This window comes from Camelus bactrianus, chromosome 13 (genome assembly GCF_048773025.1).
Source record: "Camelus bactrianus isolate YW-2024 breed Bactrian camel chromosome 13, ASM4877302v1, whole genome shotgun sequence".
Lineage (NCBI taxonomy): Eukaryota > Metazoa > Chordata > Mammalia > Artiodactyla > Camelidae > Camelus > Camelus bactrianus.
In genome coordinates this window covers 56,180,450-56,201,664 of record NC_133551.1, presented here as the reverse complement: position 1 = coordinate 56,201,664, position 21,215 = coordinate 56,180,450, and the positions used below count along the sequence as shown (strand labels likewise).

Here is a 21,215-nt window from a genome sequence, read left to right as displayed (position 1 = left end):
CAATGATAAAATTCCTGTCTGTGAGAGTGGATTTGAGTTTTCAGATTGGCCAAACGATTTTTGGAGTGAAATTTGGCAAACTCAATAATAAAGTTTGAAAAAGATGGATATTATATGGGGTAAAAAAAAAGATTCAGAGCAATGTATATAGTTGCGACCTTTTGTGTAAAAATGGGGAAGAACAAGACTATGTATTTTTAGTTGCTTATATATAAAGAACCCTGAAAAGACGCAGAAGGACAGTGGTTTCCTGTGCTGAGGAGTCGGGGGAGACACTGGGCAGGTGGAATGGAGACAGGTGGGGATGGGGTGTTTTCACTGATTATATCCTTGTATATTTTCCATTTTTGAACCATGCGAGTATTGAAAATACCTACTGGAAAAAAATTGAGGTACTTTTTTTTTTTTAGAGTTAGGTGTTTCTGTTAGGCAATAAAATTGTTATATTGTTGGGATTTTAGGGCCAGGAAATAACATCTCAGCCTTATACCTCTGAATTTGGAATCAATTTTGAGACAGAGATAAGATATTAGCCTTAAGATTGATAAAGCTGAATGGGGCAATGTTAGCTCTTAACTGATTATTTCCTTTTATTATATATCTATTCTGTATATCTCCAAGTACTTTTTTGCCTGTACTTCTACACTGAAATTAAAATTGCCAAGTGTGTTTTCTTTTTGAGTTACAGCGCCTTGCCTCTGTGTATCCTTTTGTTTTAAGATCAGGTGTGCTTTTCTGAAAAGCGCATACTTTTATTTCATTTTAAAATTCCATCTACAATTCTTTGAATTTTCTTTGCCTTTCAGCAGGAATATTTAGAGCATTTACATTTAGAGTTATAGTTGTATCAGCTCTTGTGTTTTTCTTTGTCTTTTAATATATACCTGATTAACTTTTATTTTTTTTATAACTTAAAAACTAAACCTGTTTTTTTATGTTTAGAGATTTTTTTTATGCCACAGAAATTTTACATAAAACATTTCTGGATCATTAAGAGATAAATTGAGTAGTAGTGGCCTCATTTAGACACTTGTCTAGCCTCTCTGTGTTGATCATGACAGTATTTATTTGGTGATATAAATGCTAGTCATTTACTGAAGTCAGTCTAATGGCTTTGTCGTCAAACTTCAAGCCATTTTTAGATTTTAAAAAGAGCCTGTTAACCTTTGAACCACAGTTGTACTCAAAAGAACATTCCCTGCCCTACCAGTTATTGAACTTACAGTTGGGAATTTTGGCCGTCTATGTGTAGGAACTGGAGTTGTGTGCAGAAGAGACCAGGTCCTTAAAGGCAATGAAGGGATCTCAGAGCTTCCAGCTGGAGCCAGCAGATCACTGGCCAGAGGGACAGTCCCAGAAGCAGTGGGTGAAGAATCCATATCCTGACCTTCCTGAGCATCTAGACACCAAGATGGCACCACAGCCCTTGAAAGAGAGTGGTGAGTACCAGGAGCCAGGGAGGAGGGGTGACGGGTGGGGGTTAAGGGTGCACGAGGAGGAAGGATGTGCAGAATTCAAGGCAAGGGTTAGAGGAGTGTGTGAGGGACACCCTGAGAAGGAAGGCCAGTAAGCGTTGTAAGAGAAGGTGAAGCCCCGGTGGTGTTAGCACACCCGCCTGAGCTGAGTCATGTCGCAGGTTCAGGCTGGAACTGGGGCAGACTGGTGCTCACAGGAGTTCAGGGCTGACATCTCACAACGACTCAGGAGCTGGATACTCTAGAAGGGAAGTGAAAGTGGAAGTCTGCACTGGCTACCGGGAAGGGCTCAGTTTGATCCAAGCAAGGCTTTCGGAAAGCTGGACCTCAGAGGGAGGTGGTTTGTGGGGAACCAGAGTTTGGGTTTCAGAGCTGTTTTCTCTTCCTCAGCTGTCCTCACTCCCCGAGTCCCTGCTCTCCCAAAGATGGGGAGTGTTGGAGATTGGGAGGTGACAGCTGAGTCCCAGGTGAGCTGCTCTTTGTTCTCCCTTTCCTGTCATTCTTTCTCCCGTGTTCTTGTCCCTGCTCCTCTCCTCTCTCTGTGGCCCGCCCTCAGCAAAAGGGCGTCAGGTGCAGGGCGTTGGCCCCTGGCCCTCCACCCCCAGAGCGCTGGGCCTCTCCTTGGTCATGCTCCTTGTGATGCTCGCCTCACACATGGTTTCACTGTGCCCATTATTATCTCTCCTGGGGCCTGGGGGGACTCCCAGGCTGTTTTCAGGGGTCAGTGACATTTGAGGTCCTTCTGTCATACATCTCACAGGAAGCCCTGGGCCCTGGCAGACACACGGAGAAGGAGTTCTGCAAGGACCCCGCCGGAGACAACTATGGGAACGGCGTGTCCCTGGGTAAGGAAACAGTGCCCTCTGATAAGAGATTGTCGGGTTTCTGGTACACTCCATTCCCAGGGAGTGTTTCGTCACTCCCTTGAGACTCGTGGCTCTGTGAAGTCTCTGGAATTTCAGACCTAGGAGGGAGCCATGCTCTTTGTGGCCAACACTGTGGAGGCAGGGAGGGCGCGTGGGAAGTGGATAGAGGCTGGCAGGCTGGCGGCCCAGAGCCTGCCCTCTTGGGGCTCGTTCTCTTCATTTCCTCAGTACGTTCACCACCGTCCTGGGGCTGTGCCCAGCCTGCCGTCCCAGAATTCCAGTCTTCTCAACATCAAATAGGGTCCATCTCTCGGGCAGATTCAAGTAAACTAAGCCCATGAGTTTGATGTATTAAACCACAATGAGAAATAACTGTCACAGGGCTCAGAATACTTGACTCCCACATGACCAGCACGGACCCCTTTCTCTGTAGGTGCATCTCCAAAGGAAGTCAAAGAATATGAACATTTCCCCGTGGAGCTGGGGTCAGTGAGAGGGGAGTTAGACGTGAGAGTGGGATAAGGTAGAAGAGACAGCAGTAGGTCTGACTTGTGGCAGTAAAGTAGGATACTAGGAGCTTGTTGGCTGCTTGCTGGGCAGCGTGCCCTTTTTACACATGATGAAAAGTATGCCCTTCTTACACATGATATCTGGGGAAAATCGTGTTCAAAGGAACCACCTTCGGGAAATGCTGAACTAGATAATCCTTACGCCTCTTTTAGCTCTAAACTCTTTTCATCTAGTTTCCTTCAAATATTTATTTTAATTAAAGGCTCCCTATTGGAAGGGTTAGGGCTGGGAGCTCCTGGGACATCTGTCCTTTAAACATAGCTAAGTATTTTAAGAACTAAGGAAATTTATTTTCTCATGCGATTGGCAGTCCGGAGGAGAGCATGCTTTAACCACAGCACAGATGGGCTCAGCGACCTGGGTTCTTTCTTCTCTCTGCTCTGCCATCCTCTGTGTCAGCTCCATGGTAAAGCTATTTGCTGTCACAGTCAAATGGTAGATGCCAAAGGCAGTAGAGGCCTGACATTTCTAGCAAGGGAGACACACCACCCACACAGATACACACACAAACGTTTCCTCCAATCATTAAATTTATTCTGATTGGGTCAGTTTAGGGCACGTACCCATCTGTGGACCAGTACCAGTTACTCTTTTGTATGATATATTTCATTACACAAATGTTCAAAAAAACATATGAACAAAGCAAGCAGGTCAGTATGTTTCTGGTGAGGTTACGTCTAGTTTCCTCTCCCTCTCCCTCCAGACCTTTTGAGGGATTAGCATGGGAATTCCTCATTAGTTTCTTGCAGGAAAATGATGTATTTCAAGGACATTTTAGACAAACACTTGGCACAACAGATCATTTCTACGTAATCATTTCTCTTCTTCCTTTTGTGTAGGAGTTCCAGTTTCAAAACCAAACATCCTGTCCCGGAGGGAGCAAGGACCAGAATTTTGGGGTCCAAGGCTTATAAATTCTGGAAAAAGGATCCCTGCAGATTATAGCTTGGATCCTGAGCAAACAAAGTCAGCTCAGGCAGTGGCCTGGAGGGACTCCAGGGCCTGGGAAGAATGCCAACGGTGGGACGTGGAGGACGTGAAGGTGTCAGGTGTACACTGGAGCTATGAGGAGACTAAGACTTTCCTGGCAATTTTAAGTGAGTCTCCTTTCTCTGAAAAACTCCGGACTTGTCACCAGAACCGCCAGGTATACCGGGCCATTGCGGAGCGGCTGAGGGCACGGGGCTTCCTGCGGACCCTGGAGCAGTGTCGCTACAGAGTCAAAAACCTCCTCCGAAATTACCGGAAAGCCAAGAGCAGCCACCCACCTGGCACCTGCCCCTTCTATGAGGAGCTGGAGGCCCTGGTGAGGGCTCGGACAGCCATCAGAGCCTCAGATGGCCCAGGAGAGGCTGTGGCTCTCCCCAGGCTGGGGGATAGTGACGTGGAGGTGGATGAGCAGGAGGAAGGGGGCTGGGAGCCTGAGGAAGCAGCTGAAGACTGTAATGGTGATGACCTGGCCACTGAGGAGTCCATCCAGGGGCCGAGGATTCCAGGAGGCCCAGCTCTATTCCAGAGTCGTATTGGTAAGAACATGGGGGGCATTAATTGGATCCATGTTCTAACCCTCTTAACCAACCAAACCTCTGCTTTTTGAGTTCAGGGCGCAGATTGAAAGGCTGAATTGATCCTACGGGACTAAGGTCACCTTCAAACTCCTACTCTCTTCTCCTGTGATCACTTCACCCTGATGAGTTTTCTTAATTATAGAAGCAAACACTTTTAAAACCTTAAGGGACCTTAAAGAGCTAATTCAGTATTTCCCAGTGTGTCACTGGTAGTTTGGGGGTGATCACAAGTGTTACATGAGTGAACTTTTAATTTTAATGTGTATGAGCACATCAACCTGTGATGTCACAGCTAGTGAAGTTAGGTAAAGAAAGATACTGAGTGAAATATTTAATAGATACAGCAGAAATCATGACAGTAGGTACTTGAACAGCTGATGCTGAGGAAATACCCAGTCACTGTGAGAGTGAGAACATCGGAGTCCGGGCTGTGAAGGGTGGTGTGTGAAGGTACACGGGGATCAGAGTCCAGGGCTCCTGCTTCCAGCTTTATGTGGTTTTCCCTCCACCATGCTGCCTCCCAGGCTGCATCATTTACCTGCAGGGGAACTGAAAACAGACCACCTCCTTTTCCTCCTTCTGCAAAAGAGGAAAGGGTATCCTCAGTTGGACTCTATTACAAGCTTATCTGAAGTCCATTTGTGTCTTAGGGATTCTCAGTTCCCATGTTTGTTAAAAGGAAAATTCATAAAGTAAGTAGAGGACATGTATTGAATGGTTATAAAGAGAGTCTCTTGTATCTCAGTTACAGGCCTTTCCCTCAACCAGTCAGCTGAAGCCCGGGGGTAGGTCACCTTGTATAATACGACCACTTAAGTCCTCCCCTTTGGCCAAGTTTCTTAAGCGTTAATAGAACCTCTTAGAAGGGAGTGGGGGTGGGGGTGGGAAGCCTTGAGAAAGAAGGGCCTGTCCTTTGCTGGTGCCCCAGGCACCTAGACAGTTTCTGAAGTGTCTTTGTTCTAGGTGTTTAGCAGGGCAGGTGACCCCGATCCCTGATGCCTAGGCAAGTCTCATCAAGTCTCTCAATTCTGAACTCTTCACTCCTGACAGCAGGTGTGCACTGGGGCTACGAGGAGACCAAGGCCTTCCTGACCATTCTCAGTGAGTCCCCATTCTCTGAGAAGCTGCGCACCTGTCACCAGAACAGCCAGGTGTACCGGGCCATTGCAGAGCGGCTGTGTGCACAGGGCTTCCTGCGGACACTGGAACAGTGTCGCTACAGATTCAAAAACCTCCTTCGAAGCTACCGAAAAGCCAAGAGCAGCCACCCCCCGGGGACCTGCCCCTTCTATGAGGAGCTGGACTCGCTGATGAGGGCTCGGACTGCAGTTAGAGACACAGGGACTGGCAAAGAGGCCGTGGGTCTCCCTACTTCTGGGCAGAGCAGTACCGAGGCTGGCAACCAGGAGACCTGGGGTGAGATGGCAGATGAAGATGCCATCAGACCTCCAACCCCCAGTCCTAAAACCCCAGACACTGGTAAGCTTGAAGCAATTAGATGTCCACAAAATCTGCAAGCATGCAGACAATGTGGGAGCCAGGCTTATTATCTTTTCTCTGAACTAAAGGGGATAACAGAGTTGAATTAGAATCTATGCTTTGCTCAGATTATCCCATCTCTAGCTTAGTGCAATCCTCCAAGTGAGGCAAGTAGTCAGGCTTAGATTTTACTTGGACTCATCTAGGCAATTAGAGAGTTTATTCAATCTCATATGACACAGGATGTACTGAATGTACTAGAAGAAGGCAGTATTCATTGTTGACTAATGTGATGGGGTAGTTAGTTGGCCAGGGAGACTGACTGGCTGAGTGCTTGGGCTGGGGCTCAGGGCTCCCAGGTGGGATTAGCATGTCCCAGGCTCTGCTCTGCAGCTTTACAGGTGAGAAATGCACGTGTGCACCAAAACTCGATCAGTTTCATGTTAGTCACATTTATAAGATGTGTGATGTAAGATATACACACACATTCAAATTAGCCGAATTCCCGAGACACAAGATCCAGATATGTAAATAGACATTCACTAATGAAGGAACAAGAACTGCATTTCTGTCCACTTTTCCAGGTTTTGAGATGAGGCATGATGATGAAGACCAGATTTCAGAGCAGGACATTTTTGAAGACTTGCCTGGAGCCTTATCAAAATGTACTGCAGAGGATGATTGCTGCCCTCACGATTGGGAGGAAGACAGTGAAAATGAAAATGAAGGTAAAGGGCAGTGGGGAAATCCGTCCCGGGCACAGTGGGAAGAATGTTGTTCTGAAGAGGACCTAGAAAAACTCATCGACCATCAAGGCCTGTACCTTGTAGAGAAACCCTACAGGTGTGACACGTGTGTGAAAAGCTTCAGTCGGAACTCGCAGTTAATCGCCCACCAGCGGATACACACAGGTGAGAAGCCCTACAAATGCCTTGAATGTGGGAAGAGCTTTAGTGACCGCTCCAACTTCAATACCCATCAGAGGATCCACACTGGAGAGAAGCCCTACAAATGCCCTGAATGTGGGAAGAGCTTTAGCGACCACTCCAACCTCATTACCCACCAGAGAACACACACACGGGTAAAGCCCTATAAATGTGGAGAATGTTGGGAAAGCTTCACCCAGAGCTCAAACCTTCTGAAACATCAGCGGGTCCACTTGGGAGGAAATCCTGACCACTGTAGTGAGCCTGGGGAAAACTCTGGCCAAAGCCCATCCTTTAGTGCTCCCTGGAGGAACTCAACAGGGGAGACATCTCCGGAACAACCTCAAAGTGCCAGTAAGAACTTGAATTCTCCTGGACCGCAAAGCACCAACTCAGGGGAGAAAGTTTATCAGTGTTCTGAATGTGGAAGAAGCTTCTCTAAGAGCTCTGCCCTCATCAGTCACCAAAGAATCCATACGGGAGAGAAACCCTACGAATGTGCCGAATGTGGGAAAAGCTTCAGTAAGAGCTCCACGCTGGCCAACCACCAGCGAACCCACACCGGGGAGAAGCCGTACGAGTGCGCGGACTGTGGGAAATGCTTTGGGGAGCGCTCCAAGCTCATCACCCACCAGAGGGTGCACACGGGGGAGAAGCCCTACAAGTGCCCCGAGTGTGGGAAGTTCTTCCGTGACCGTTCCAACCTCATTACCCACCAGAGGATTCACACAGGAGAGAAGCCTTATAAGTGCAGGGAGTGTGGGAAATGCTTTAACCAGAGCTCCAGTCTTATTATTCACCAGAGAATCCACACTGGGGAGAAACCCTACAAGTGTACAGAGTGTGGCAAAGATTTCAACAACAGCTCCCACTTCAGCGCCCACAGGAGAACCCATGCAGGAGGAAAGGCCTCGTAGGAGATACCTCCCCCCACAGCAAAAGAGAGAAACTCAGATTTAAATCTCCCAAGATCCGAAGACGTACGCTAGAAAGAAGCTGTCCCAATTTGTAAGCTTGATGTGTACCCGGGATGTTATCTTGGTGTAACCCAGGTAATTTGGAAGTGAATTACAAATGCTAAGGATCCAGATTTGAAGGCACTTTTCTTTAGTGTAATGTGTTTTTATCCTGCAAAAAACCCACACAGAGTCCTCAGGCTGTCCTTATATTTTCTGTCATGTAAGAGCTTTATCAGTGTTTGAGCCAAACTGGTCACTTAGGGGATTACAGGTAAGTCAGTGGTCCTGAGCAGTGATTCCAGACCTCCTGTGCCTTCACACCGTCCACTTGTCCACACGCCCCATCGGTGTCCGTCAGCAGATTCTCATCTGGCGCAGTTTTCAGTTGGGGCGTAACCTTCTGGGAGAACTTTGAGACCCCCGGTGAGAGGAGCATAACTGAGACTCAGTGGCCTAGAGCAGGCCGCCGTGAGCTCAGCAAAGGGGTGGGAACAACAGTGACGTCATTTCTAAATTGTTATTGATAATTGCCAGTTAGCCAGCATTTATGGAGCTCTTCCACAGGCTCTGTGTAAGCACTTTATACACATCATCTCATGTACTCCTCACAGCAGCCCCAGGAGGCACTCATATTTCCCCTGGTTCCCGGAAGAGGAAAGTGACTGGCTCGGGTCACATGTCTGAAAGTGGCAGAGGCGGGATTCAGCCAGATCTGTCTCTAGGGCCCGAGGTGCTCACCGCTATGCTGAGTCCCCTTCGACATTAGGGCAGGTAACTCAGGTGCCAAAGCGCTTTGTAGACCACGCTTCCTGTTAAAATTTCTGATGAATTCTCCTTTTATAAATATGGACACCGAGAATCCCAAAAGACTGAAGGACTTGGGATGTTCCAAGTTGGTGATGTGCTTTGAGCAAGGCTGAGCTGTCATCAAAGCACGGGATGTGAATTTCCATCTTCACAATAATATGGATGAGAGGCAGAGGTGGGCGGAGATTCGGAAAAATATGTAGCCAAAGTGATGTTTCTTCTAATGAGTTACTGCTTTGGCTGAGGAAGTGGGGTTTTTAAGAATTCCCCTTTTGTCTAGGGGTCAGTCCTGCTTCTTGTTAAACTTGGCTGGATCGTGGGTTAAACCTTAAGAAACCTGGGTTTCCTCGCCAGTGCTCACGCATCCATGTGTAAACGTCTGTGTCCTGGTCCTTTCCCTCTTCTTTGTTCCTGGTCCCCACCCCAGGACAGGCAGAAGGGAGGTGGGGGAGTTGGTGTGTGTGGCGTGCCACGGAGGGGGCTCTGAACACTGTTCTGCGTTCCGGGTTCGCGGTGCAGCTTTACCCTGAGCCGTCTTGTCCCAGGCCCCCCCAGTGCTTTCTAGTTGGCTGTGAAGACCTGCCTCCAACACGGACAGGTTCAGTCAGAACGACTCACACAGGATGCTTTTAGAAGTTTGCAGCAGTTTGGCCTTCAGAATTTCTCCCTAGTAAAGTTTAAAAATGTTGACCAACAACTCTGGTTTCCATTTTAAAGGCAAATCCCTCTCCTGACGCCCGCCGTGATGCTGGGATGCCATTCATAGCCTGGCTGTCTCATGAACTCAGGAAGCACCTAGTAGGCAGTAGATGTGGTGGCACCTTAGAGAATGGAACTTCCTGGTCGCATGTGAGGAAGTGAGTGGAGATTTGCACTCCCACAGAAGGTGATCACTCCTTAGCCCCTCCCTCTGCTTCCCAGGAACCAGCTCCCCTGGGATCACTGCCTGTCACCTGCTCACCTTTCCTGGCTCACACTGTCTCTGAGGAGCAGGGGCGGTGGGTGAGCCCTGGCTTCGAACCAGCAGATGTCAGTAACTGCAACAGTAAGATGATGGGGAGGTACCATGTGAGCCAAGAGGAAGGAACCTGAGGCAGGGGACGGTAGGTCCAGGGAAAGACACGGTGGTGTGGAAGAGCATGGATTCAGGGTCAAGGCGGGGCTGTAGCCTCCTAGCACTACTTGGGTGTCAAGTGGGCAGTGGGGAATAGTAGGAGCTGAGGTTGGAGGGGTGCTGGGGCAGGGTCACCGAGGACCTCGTGGCCGAGGGGGGTGTGGTCACATGTGCATTGTTGAAATCTAATTCCTGAAGGCAACGTGGATGTGCTGCACTTAGGACGACCTGTTGGGGCACTGCTGCAGTATTCCAGCTAAGAGCGCGGGTCTGGACTAGCGCCGTGGTTACGCTGAAGAGGAGGGGAGGATTCGAGGGGCTTCACTGGCAGCACTGAGGACAGCAGGCACAAGCTGGAGGCCCAGGGTGGCTGCTGGAGCCTGCCGTCTTTCAGGACTGGGGCCATGAGGAGGAGGTGCAAGGAAGGCAGGAGGGCAGGAGAGAAGTTTAACTGGGGACATTTTGAACTTGAGGTGCCTTAGGGATATCCAAGAGGAGACATGCAGCAGGCATTTGGCTACCTGGGCCTGAAGCTGAGGGAGGTTAGGACTGGAGAGTCGTCTGCATGCATGGCTATTAAATTCATGAGGAGGGCAGGATGTTCAAGTTCAAGTCATCGAAATACTGGGCCTGGGACAGAACTTGAGAAGCAGCACGTGTAGAGGAAGATGCCCCTCGCAGGATATGTAGACCACTCCCCAGTCTCACGCCCCCGCACGCTCCAGTCAACTTTTGGACACTGCCTCAGTGGCTGCTGACATCTGAATTCTGAATGTAGTCCTGGATTTTCTGGAACCTTCCCTGTGGAAGCCAAGCTGAGCTCTGTGTAGAAGCGAGATGGTAGCCCTCTCCCCAGCTCAAGTGTCACCCATTCCCCGCCTCTTGGAAGTGTACTAGTGTCTCATGTTCTCAGCTGAACAGTTTTGAGGTTTATTCCTCCCATCTCATAACTGGTGACTGTAGGTTCAGCCGTGAGATGGAGGGCAGTGTGGGCCCGGGGAGAAAATGGCCCAGCAGGACCTTCTCTCCTTGTGGACCTGACTCTTCCTTCGGTGGCTTCCACGCCTGGGGCCTGGCCCATCACTGTGCTGGGGCACCCAGACAGCCTCCCGCAGATCTCTGCTGCTCGAGTACACTGACATCTGGCTTTACACGTCCTGAGCTTTGTTACAGTGAGTCTGCCCTTGGGAAGTAGGTCCACTCTGCAGGACGGGCAGTTTCTCAGCCTGCATGGCCACGGATCAGACCCTGGTCATGGGAGATGGAAGCAGTGAATGCTGCTCAGAGAAGGTGTTATGTGTGAGCTGCATCCCCTCCCATGATTTCTGTACCCTCCACCTGGGGAGGGCGTTGGCTCCTCAGAGGTGACTGAAAGGCACCACAAACACTCATTCCACGGACTCATCAGCAGGCAGCAGACCAAAGCTACGGGCAGGGAAAGGTGGGCCAGGCCACTTGACATACCCAGTTTTTTTCTTCGGCCTTGGCCCCAGCACCTGAAGGCATGGTCATGGCTGCCTCAGCCTTAAGTGTCCCCACAGCCCCCGTCTGAAGGAGCGTAAGGTAAGCAGGGTCCTGCCTGTGCTGGAAATTGTAGCTTCTGGGACTGTGGGTCCCTGGGTTCGCCTCATCCTGGTCTAGGACCCCTGGTCGGGATAGCCCTCCACCTTCAGGCTGCAGAAAAGGGTGCATCTGTAGTCACTTTGTGGAGACGAATAAGACCGTTTGGGGGCAGGGACGCAGAGGTTTTGAAGTAGTGAGTTTGGTGATGTCTGGAGTGGGTGTGGGTGGCACGTGGTCTCACGTCTCCCAGGACTCCCTGGGTCTCTACCCCAGATTGGGTCCCAGGCCTGCTTCTCTGTTCGCTTCATTCACTCTGTTCTGTTTGCATTTTTTTCTGCTGTGTACATGCTTATAACTCCCAGGCTGCCTGCTGGCCAGTCCTACTTGGGTCACTCTGGACCCCTCCAGCCCCACACCCACCTGCTGCCGTCTCCGACCCCCTGGCCCACCTGCTCAGCCCGTGCATTTACGTGCACACTCGGTGGCCCACAGAAGCCTCTGCACATCCCCAGTGAGGTGTACATGCTTGGACTTGGAACAGACGTAGTCCCCTAGACGTGTTCTCCCTTCTAAGGGCATTTTCCACCTGGGCTGTGATTGCCCAGTGGCCTGGGAAGTCCTTTTCTGAACAGACTCAGTTGGAATTCACCCAGTGAAACACCCCATTACCTCAATTGAAACCACCCTCGCTTTGGATGTCCCTCAGCCCCCACCTCTTAGCAGCAAACACCCTCTTAGGCCCCTGCCCCAGTCTGTTACTGGAGGTTAGTGCTACTGATAGTGGGAGGTCTGGAAGGCAGGAGAGGTGGGGCTCAGGCCGGGCCTTGGAGTCTGGGTGACAGACGTTTTATGCTTCTTCCCTTGGCCCTTGGCTGGTTCTCTCTGCGCACCCCCAACACCAGTATTACCCTGAGTGTGCCTTTAACACCACCCCCCTCACTCTGGGTTTAGGCAAATCTGGAATCACCTCCCAGTGCAATTTTCTGAGGGTCAGGTTTCTCACCCCACTGTCCCTTCCCCTAGCCCACACTGCAGCAGAACAATGACCTCTGCTCATCCCCGGCAGGTGCCTCGCTCACCTGGTCCCGTCAGAAGCCCCAGTGACCCGATCCTGTGCTACTGGGAGGGAGAGGCAGAGCCCCTCTTCTCTCTGTACGCGGTCAGCCCTCCCATGTCTCAAGGCTCAGAGCTACTTTGCTCTAAGAGCCACGTGGTTAAGTCCAGGCCAGAACCCAATTAAGCATTTGGCCTACACTCACTAGAATAGGGATCCATGTAGACATCGAGTTTCTAATCAGGCTAGCGGTTCTCCTGGCATGTGAGGATGATTCTGATCTTGTCTGCCATTCCATCATACTTCTTTCCAAAGTCACGTTTATTTTTCACATTTCATCATCGTTTCATTATTTCAGTCCGTAATCTTGCCATCAAGAGGGTGAGGGTCCTGGGAAGGAAGACAAAGAAAACGAGTCTACCTCTTGGGCTGGTTCTGGACCAGTGTTACGGGTCCGTCTGAGAGCCAGCAGGCAAGGAGCCACAGGCGGGGGCTGATAGAGCTGTGGGCACTGAAGTCGCTGGGGCTGAGGGAGCCCCACTTTGGTGCCAGGTGGCAAACGTGACACGGAGAGGAAAGGGCTCTTCTCCCTCCTTCCACACAGGGCACGGCTTGGCTTTCATGCTTTGGGGAGTTCGTGGACCACAAAGGAGCGCCTGCGCATTTAGAGGTGGGGTGTCAAGGGGGTGCCTTGGGGGCCGTGGTGGCAGGCAGACTTCATTCACCCAGGGGGCCAGGCTGGGAGAACCTTCTACAACCAGCGCCTGGTGAGGGCTTGGTCATGATCACATACGAAGTCCCCGACCAACCCAACCCCACTCCTGAAGTTTCCCAGAAATAGATGGAGGGGGGGAGGCTACCTGGGCTCAAGGTCACGTTAAACCCACCTGGCACATCCTGGGAAGGGGGAGGGAAAACAGGTGTTATCTCAGGGAACTTTCTTGAGCAACTGATTTTCACGGAAACCAGACATTTGTGATCGATTTTTGTCTTAGTGACTGTGGAATTAAAATGGATTAAATTTTGGCCCCTAGGAGGCTCAGAGATTTAAGGTCCAAATCTAGAAACAGAACTGGCTCTTTTGATTTACCATTTGTGCATCCACCCCGCCTTCATTTTATTTGACTTTGTTTTCACTTCTCCATCCTTTATTATTTCTTCTTCCTATGAGATTTTGTATCTTTTAACACTAGTCAGATCCTATTTTGGAATGAAGTGGCTTGATAAATTAATAAATTATACAAATTGAACGGCAAAAAAAGGAACTTGTTTTGGGTTCTTCTGGCATCTTCCTGGTTACACCAAAAGCACGGAGGAAAGCAGGAGGGGAAAAGTGAGGGGGACACAGTGAGGCTGTCGGGGAGGCTTGGGGCTCAAGATCTCACGCCCCTTGTGTTGGACTGGCATCTTCCTTTCATGTTCCCTATGGCTCTTCAGACATGAGTGGATATTGCAACCCAGAGTCATTGCCTTTTGTCTATAACAGGCGGTTCCTCAGTCTGCTGGCCTTCCTCACACATCTTTGCTTTGATGTGTCCCCCAGGATCTCTGTGCTAGGGAATCTGAGGTATCTGGGACCTAAATAACATAAGGATGAAAGGATGAAAAGAAAAGGTGTTCCCAGGGGGCTGAATCCTACCTGACTCTTCCGATCTGCTTCCCAGTCCGGGAGGAGAGCTGATACACTTTGTGCTGGAGAAGGAGGTGAGTGCTGGAGGGTTTTTATGGGAATTCTTTCCCCTCCTTCCTCCACCCACTCCCCTTCTGGTAACATTCAGAAGACACTGTAGCTCAAGGTTGAGGTCTCCTTTAGAAACTTTTATTCTTTCATCCTTGTTGAATGGGTTATAGGCAACTTTGCCTTTTAGAGTCTGATATCCTTGAATTCTGATTAGGAGTTAGAGAAACAGTGATATTTCAGAGTTTGACGTGACTTTGATCAGAAGCCACAGGAAACTGTTTCTTCCTGTAGGAGTCAGAATCTTAAGTGGAAGCTTAGTAGCGGTTGGACTGAGTGTACTGATGCTCTGTTCATCTTGGGACAAAGATGAGATCTGGGAGAAAATGAGTCATGGTCTCCCTGAAGGAGAAGTTCCAGCTCTCGCTTACATGTTTTCATGTAACTCCTATCTAGCAGTTGCTCCAACAGCGAGCAGATCCACAGGGCTTGCTTTCCTCGGACAGAGGCCACAGACAACTCATTGTCATTCTCTTGCTGTTAGCAGGGCCCAGAGGTCAGTTTCAAGCGTAGGGTCCACCAAGCCTGACCAGCTGGAACAGGAACTCTTTAATCAGTTTCGACAAAGAGGCAGCCAGTGCCAGCGTTACCGAGAATATAACACTAGGAGAGAATCCTCACCTGCAGGAGATGCCTATGCACTGGGCCGGCTCTCTGCTGGCCCCACGTCCACAGGCTGCTGGGTGCTCCTGTTGCCAGAAGTTCTGGGCTGAACCAGGAATCCAAACGGCAGGGCACCTGGTCCCCAGCTAGGCAGTGGGAGTCACCAGGTAAGAGCCTGATATCCTTGGGGAAGAGGAGGTGTGTAGGATCCAGTAGTTTCAGGGCTCAGGCAGCTTGAGGAAGGGGCCAGGTCAGGGTCAAAGGAAGGACTGAGAGCCGAGAAGGGAGCGAGTCGGAAGGAAAGGGAGCATATGGGGAGGGCAGAGAGGCAGAAAGGGGAGAGGAGCAAAGGGGGAGGCTGAGGAGGAGGCAACCAAGTTTGGGAGAGAGGAAGGGCAAGAGGTAGAACTTGGGGTTGGCTGTCCTGTGTGTCCCTGAGTGAGGTGGGGGGTGGGGCAGGTGGAACAGAAGAGGGGAGAGAAGGCATTGGAGCAGGAAGAGGGGGAGGGAAGTGGGGAAACAGAGGCGGCTCCTTCATGGTTCCCAAGTTAGAAATGGAGGGCTGGGCTGCTTGGGCCAGTACTCTGCACCCTCCCCCTCTTCCATTCTCCCATGATCCAGACTCGATAGTAACCAAGACCAGGAACCCTGGGCTGCGCTGTCCTGTATGGTGGCCACCAGCTACAAGTGCCATTGAGCCCTCTAAAGGTGACTAAGTCTGAGCTGAGATGTGTTGAGATGTGTAATATATACACCAGATTTTGAGCAATTCTATGAATAAAAATGTAAACTATCTCAATACTTTTATTTTGGTTACATCTTGAAATGATAATTTTTAGGATATATTGGGTTAAATAAAGTATATTAGTAAAATTAATTTCACCATTTCTTTTTGCTTTTATAACTTGGCTCCATCCAGTCAGTGCACATGCAGCTTCATTCGTGGCTTGCATTGTATTTCTGTCAGACAGCATGGCCCTAGGGCATTTGAACTAGAAAAGACGCCCCTGGAAGTCTCATTTTATAGATGAGGGAATTCAGTCCCAGAGGCTTGTTTGTGGTCACCAGACACACACAGCAGCTCTTGGACGAGGATCCAGGTCTGTTGATCCCCACTGGTGCAGGGCCTTCTCCTTGGCTCAAGCTAGTCAGACATGACCAGGCCTGTGCCCAGGCATGAGGTTGCCCCCTGCGTGTTGCATGAGAAACATGAAAGGCAGACCCGTTGCCCCCACATCTACCTCTTTTGCAAGACTGGAACCTTAAGTGGACCCATTATTGCTCTTGTTGGGAAGGCCACTGAATGATGGGCCGTGTGCTCCAGATAAAAACAGTAGTAAACCTGACCTCCCCAGCAGGCAGAAACTGAGCATAGCTGCGTCTGGGTGCTGGGGACTGGGAAGAAGCTTCTGAAGATGAAATAAACTGAAGGAGAGAAGTTAAAAGTCACAATTTCAGCCTGTATGTCACATCTCAGTTTTCAAACTCTTTTCAGAGTTTATCCCATTGAAACCTACTCATGGGAAGATTTCGAGGGAAAATGTTACACCCTTTTTCCAGGTTAGGAAACTGAAACTCAGCACAGGACCTTGTCCAGAAGTCCCCAGTCCAAAGAGCAAACACCCAGCACAGCAGATGCCTTTCAGTCAGGCTTCCCACTGTTGCTTCAGTGCTCCTTCCACTTGGTAGCCAAGAGCCAGATGGCTAGGGTACCGGGCAGCAAAAGGAAGGCTGCTGGCCACTAGTGTGTGCTGTGCCCACTGTCTTGGCCCCAGGAAGGAAAAAGAAAGAATCGTGGGTACTTCCAGTCAGGACTTTACAATGTTCATTTACTCTTTCTTTTTTAAATTGAAGTATAGTCAGTTTACAATGTTGTGTCAATTTCTGCTGTGCAGCGCAATGCTTCAGTCATACATGAACATACATATATTCCTTTTCATATTCTTTTTCATTATAGGTTACAAGATATTGAATATACTTCCCTGTACTATACAGTTTAAATTTGTTGTTCTATTTTATATATACTAGTTAGTATCTGCAAGTCTGTAACTCCTAATTTATCCCTTCACACCCCTTTTCGCCCTCTAGTAACCATAAGTTTGTTTTCTATGTCTGTGAGTCTCTTTCTGTTTTGTAAAATGTGTTCGTTTGTGTCTTTTTTTAAGATTCCACATATAAATGATGTCATATGGTATTTTTCCTTCTCTTTCTGGCTTCACTTAGAATGATGATCTCAGATCCATCCATGATGCTGCAAATGGTGTTATTTTATTTTTTATGGATGAGTAGTATTCCACTGTGTGTGTGCGTGCGTGTGTGTGTGTTTGTGTGTGTGTGTGTGTGTGTGTGTGTATATGCTACAACTTCATTATCCAGTCACCTGTCAATGGACATTTAGGTTGTTTCCATGTTTTGGCTATTGTAAATAGTGCCTCTGTGAACATTGGGGTATGTGTACCCCAATTGGGGAACATTTCAAATTAGAGTTTCCTCCAGTTATATGCCCAGGAGTGGGATTTCTGGATCATATGGTAAGTCTATTTTTAGTTTTTTAAGGAATCTCCATACTGTTTTCCATAATGGCTGCACCAAACTACATTCCCACCAACAGTGTAGGAGGGTTCCCTTTTCTCCACACCCTCTCCAGCACTTAACAGTTTGTGGACTTTGTTGATTTACTCTTGGTCTCTGCAGGATTCTAGGGTGTGGAAGATGGATTCCATTGCCTGCCCCAGTCACACAGGCAGGGACTCCTATCCTGTCTGACCTGTAAACTGAGTCAGGGCCAAAGTCCACCCAGTGCTGCCCACCCCAGAGAGCCAAATGGCCCAACTCAGTTCTCTTGTTCCTCACCCTCTGGTACGTGTGCTTCTGCAGGGGGCTACTGCTCCACATCCTCTCCTGGACCTCCTCTTGCTGTCCAGAGAATAAGAAATAACTATATCTGAATTCTCTGAGACTGAAGTGCCGTGTCAGGACTGCCTCCACCAGCACCTCCTCACACCACTGATTTTATTGATCAACCTCTTATAACGCCCTGGGTGGCTGCTGCTTCTTTGAGCCAGCCTCTTCAGACTCTTGCCCTTCCCCGAAACCCGTCCATTCCAGTCCTTTAGAAATCTTGCTCTACATTGACCAATCCCTAGAGCCTCCGTCTCTTCACCTGACCTTTGCTGCACCACCAAATTTACAGAAGCCTGCCTTTCTCGTAATTTTTGTTTAGGCAACTCGTTCCTCCCATGAAGCCCACATGCCCCAGGGCTTCCCCTACTCCCACTTCCAGACTCCAGCCTGCTCCCTCCAAAGGTAATCCCATTCTCCTTGTCCTGTTCTCCATCTCGGAGCATAATCAGCGAATCAGCCATGACATTCCTGTGATGACAGGAGATGAATGGATGATCAGAAACGGATGGCCCAATTTGTGCCAAGGAGATGAAATAGCAGGTTGGCGGGGTGGGACTAGAAAATTAGTTTCAGAACTTTACCACCTTGGGACCAGGCTGCCTGGAGCCACAGCCACACACACAGTATAGCTGAAGGAATCCAGGAGAAACGGAGCTGGAGATACTGGCTAAGCCAATGCCCACTTGGCTGCCAGACTCTGTGATGTGAGCCAGTACATTTTTCTTGTTAAGTTAGTTTGAGCTAGGTTTCCTCTTCCTTTGGTCTCTAGTACATTCTTTCCTCAACGCCTCCTTCTTGTCTTCATATCCCTTTCTACCCAACTTAAGTGCCACAGTTCAGAATTTCAACCTTTCTTACCCATATCCTTGCTTTTCTTCCTGCTGACTTCTGTTACGTCTGCCTGGCATAAACTCAGTCATCTAAGAATACAATAATGCAGCCTCTATTACCTTGTCCATGCTGCTGATTTTTGCTGGAAGTAAAAAAAAAACATTATCAGAAAGATTGGTACCATAATAAATTCATGGTCAGTTAGGTCCTAAACAATGTCCAACAATCATGCTATGAGGTTGTTCATGGCAGCTATATGATGATACAACATTCTATAATTGAAACATCCAATAAAGGGGAATTTAATACAAATTATAGTACCAGCAGGCAACAGAAAACCAAGCAGCTAGTTAAAATGTGAAAAAAATACATAAACACAATGCATATTAAAATGCCCACAATAAATTGCTAGGTGACAAGAGTAATATCACAAAGATGTGGGAACAGAAGCACTTTGAAAGTTACCATGGTAATATCAGGGTGCTAGAATTACAGATTTTTATGGTGTTCTTTTGTAATTTTTATATAATGCTCAATATTAATATATCATAAAATTTAAAACTACATTTCTTTGAAATAAAAGCAAAGACCAAAGATGACCAAGAGTCCTTGCCAGGGTTCTAACATCCACCGCACCCTTCCTTTTGTTCTTAGACTGCATTCCACCAGAGATGTATAGACAGGGTATTGTGTTACAAATAATTTGAAATAATTATTTACCAATATTCTTTGTTGTTAGGCTCATTTATTTCATTTTATTTTTAATTTAGGGGATTTATTTTTTCATACTATGGATTTGGAGGGGGATTTCCTTCTTTTGCTGTTCTTGGGAATAATACATACATACATGTATTTTAAAGATAAAATACATCCTGAGATTGTAGTGATATTTCCGATTCAAATTCAGGACTAAAGAGTTTGACTTAACCTCATCTATGTTAAACATGAATCTCCTTTCTTCTCTGAGAAAAATCCTGGTTCCCAACACTAACAAAATTATTCATGTGCTTTCCCTCATAATACACAAAACAATACACTATCATCATCAATATGATTTCTGAAAACAGTTAGTTGTTTGCAGTTTTTTTTTGCCTTTAGTTCTACCCTGCTAGGGATACACAGTTAATTTACTGTATTTATAAAACCATTTGACATAGTTCCTTTCCTACGATCGTTCCAACTTCATAAGAAGGTGTGTTTATTTCATTTTGCTTTCAATTTGTAAATCTAGTCCTCTGCTTTCCTACACAGAGTACCAAAATGTACTCTTGGTATAGTAAGAGTGTTAACAGTTTATACACGGGTCACCTCCTGAGATTTGATACACTGAGGTTGTTTCCGGTCTTTTGTTTTTATAAATAATACTGCTAGAGTAACCTTGTGTGTATGTTAGTTCATATTTGAGGAGGTATATCTTCAGAAAAATTCCTACAGGTGGGATTGCTGGGTCAAAGCATAAATCATTATATTTTGTTATGCATTGTCAAATTCTGCTTCATAAGAATCGGACCAGCAGCATCTGAGGGTGTTTCCCCTACATCTTTGTCAGCAGAGTGTGCTGTCTAGCTTTTGGATTTTTGCCAATCTAATAGGTGAGAAACTGTATCTCTGAGGAGTGAAACTGAGCTTTCATATATTTAAGAGTTTTTGCTTATCTTTCTTTTCATTGTTTTTGTCTACTTGCTTATGATGCTTTTAGTCTTTTTTCTCAGTTATGAGGAATATTTTTATGAATGGGTCATGCCTCTTTCAAAAAGAATATTCTCTAATACCGAGTTGCAGTTTGACATGTATTTGTTACCAACTCTTGGACTCCTTAATCAATAGAAATTGATAAAAGGCCAGACTAGAATTCAGGCAGGGATTTACTGGGACTTGTGCTGCAGCACCAGGGAGTGAAAATAGGTATCAGGCTCCCTTGCTCCCTCTCTGATGCAGGTGAACTGGTTGCTTAAATGGGGTAAGGGTTGGGGAGGGATCTGGGGGTAGGGTTAGAGGGGTTGCTGAGGTGGTCTGCCCACCCCCTTGGCGGTGCTGTGTGCAGGGATCATGCACAGTACCCTGCTTCTCCTGGTTACTCAGAAGTGGCAGTTGGCTTGTGGCCTTTTTGTATCTTATTGTTCATAATTGCCCCAATTGCAGTGTGTGCAGTTATTTTTAGGTCCTGATAGTTTCTTTGTATTCTGTCAATTGTTGTCCAGGTGCAAGTACTCTGGTAAGGGTCCCAGCTCCTGGCCTATCTCACAAAAACTTCCTTATGATTATTTTGTTTCGGTCTTCTACAACCATACATTTTTGTTGTGGTTGTTACCTTGATCTTTTGTGTTCTGAGAGAGATGAGTTAAAGCTCCTATGACTGGTGTGTTTCTATTTCTCTTTGCATCTTCTACTTTCTGCTTTGTGAACGTGGGTGATGCTTATTTGGTGAGTAGTTAATATCTGTTATATATTCGTTGTGAATTGTGTCCTTCAGTGTTATAAAGTGTCCTCCTTTGTATTCTTTAATGCCTTTGAGCCTGAATTCAGACTTGTCTGATACCGAGATGGTGATCGCTGGTTCCTTGTTTGCACATGCTGGCTCTTCCTTTGCCCATTCATAAACCTAATTACATTTAGTGATGTAAGTGGTATGTTTTCAGATCTGTCATACTGTAACGGAGCAGGACCCTACTGTCATCAGTGACCACCTGATACCTGTAATGGTGTTTGCAATTGTGTAACTAAATGATGGTTTAAAGGGCTTTCCTCATGCTCTTGC

The 21,215-nt window shown here is 47.7% G+C and overlaps 1 protein-coding gene across 4 annotated transcripts in view; it reads left to right on the top strand.

Moving 5' to 3' along the window:
- Window positions 1-20,412, top strand: part of ZSCAN20 (zinc finger and SCAN domain containing 20) — a 30,559-nt gene extending 10,147 nt beyond the window's left edge. For 2 of the 4 annotated variants that reach the window (XM_010952131.3, XM_045514613.2), the window contains exons 3-8: window positions 1,253-1,439; window positions 1,866-1,942; window positions 2,236-2,320; window positions 3,751-4,437; window positions 5,530-5,958; window positions 6,543-7,980. In XM_010952131.3, coding sequence (XP_010950433.1) covers window positions 1,253-1,439; window positions 1,866-1,942; window positions 2,236-2,320; window positions 3,751-4,437; window positions 5,530-5,958; window positions 6,543-7,801 — 2,724 coding nt within the window. In that variant the 3' untranslated portion in view covers window positions 7,802-7,980. Of the gene's footprint in view, window positions 1-1,252; window positions 1,440-1,865; window positions 1,943-2,235; window positions 2,321-3,750; window positions 4,438-5,529; window positions 5,959-6,542; window positions 7,981-9,367 lie in introns of those variants that run through there. The other 2 variants (XR_006723907.2, XM_010952132.3) reach the window with 2 other exon arrangements.
- Window positions 20,413-21,215: the final 803 nt, after the last annotated feature.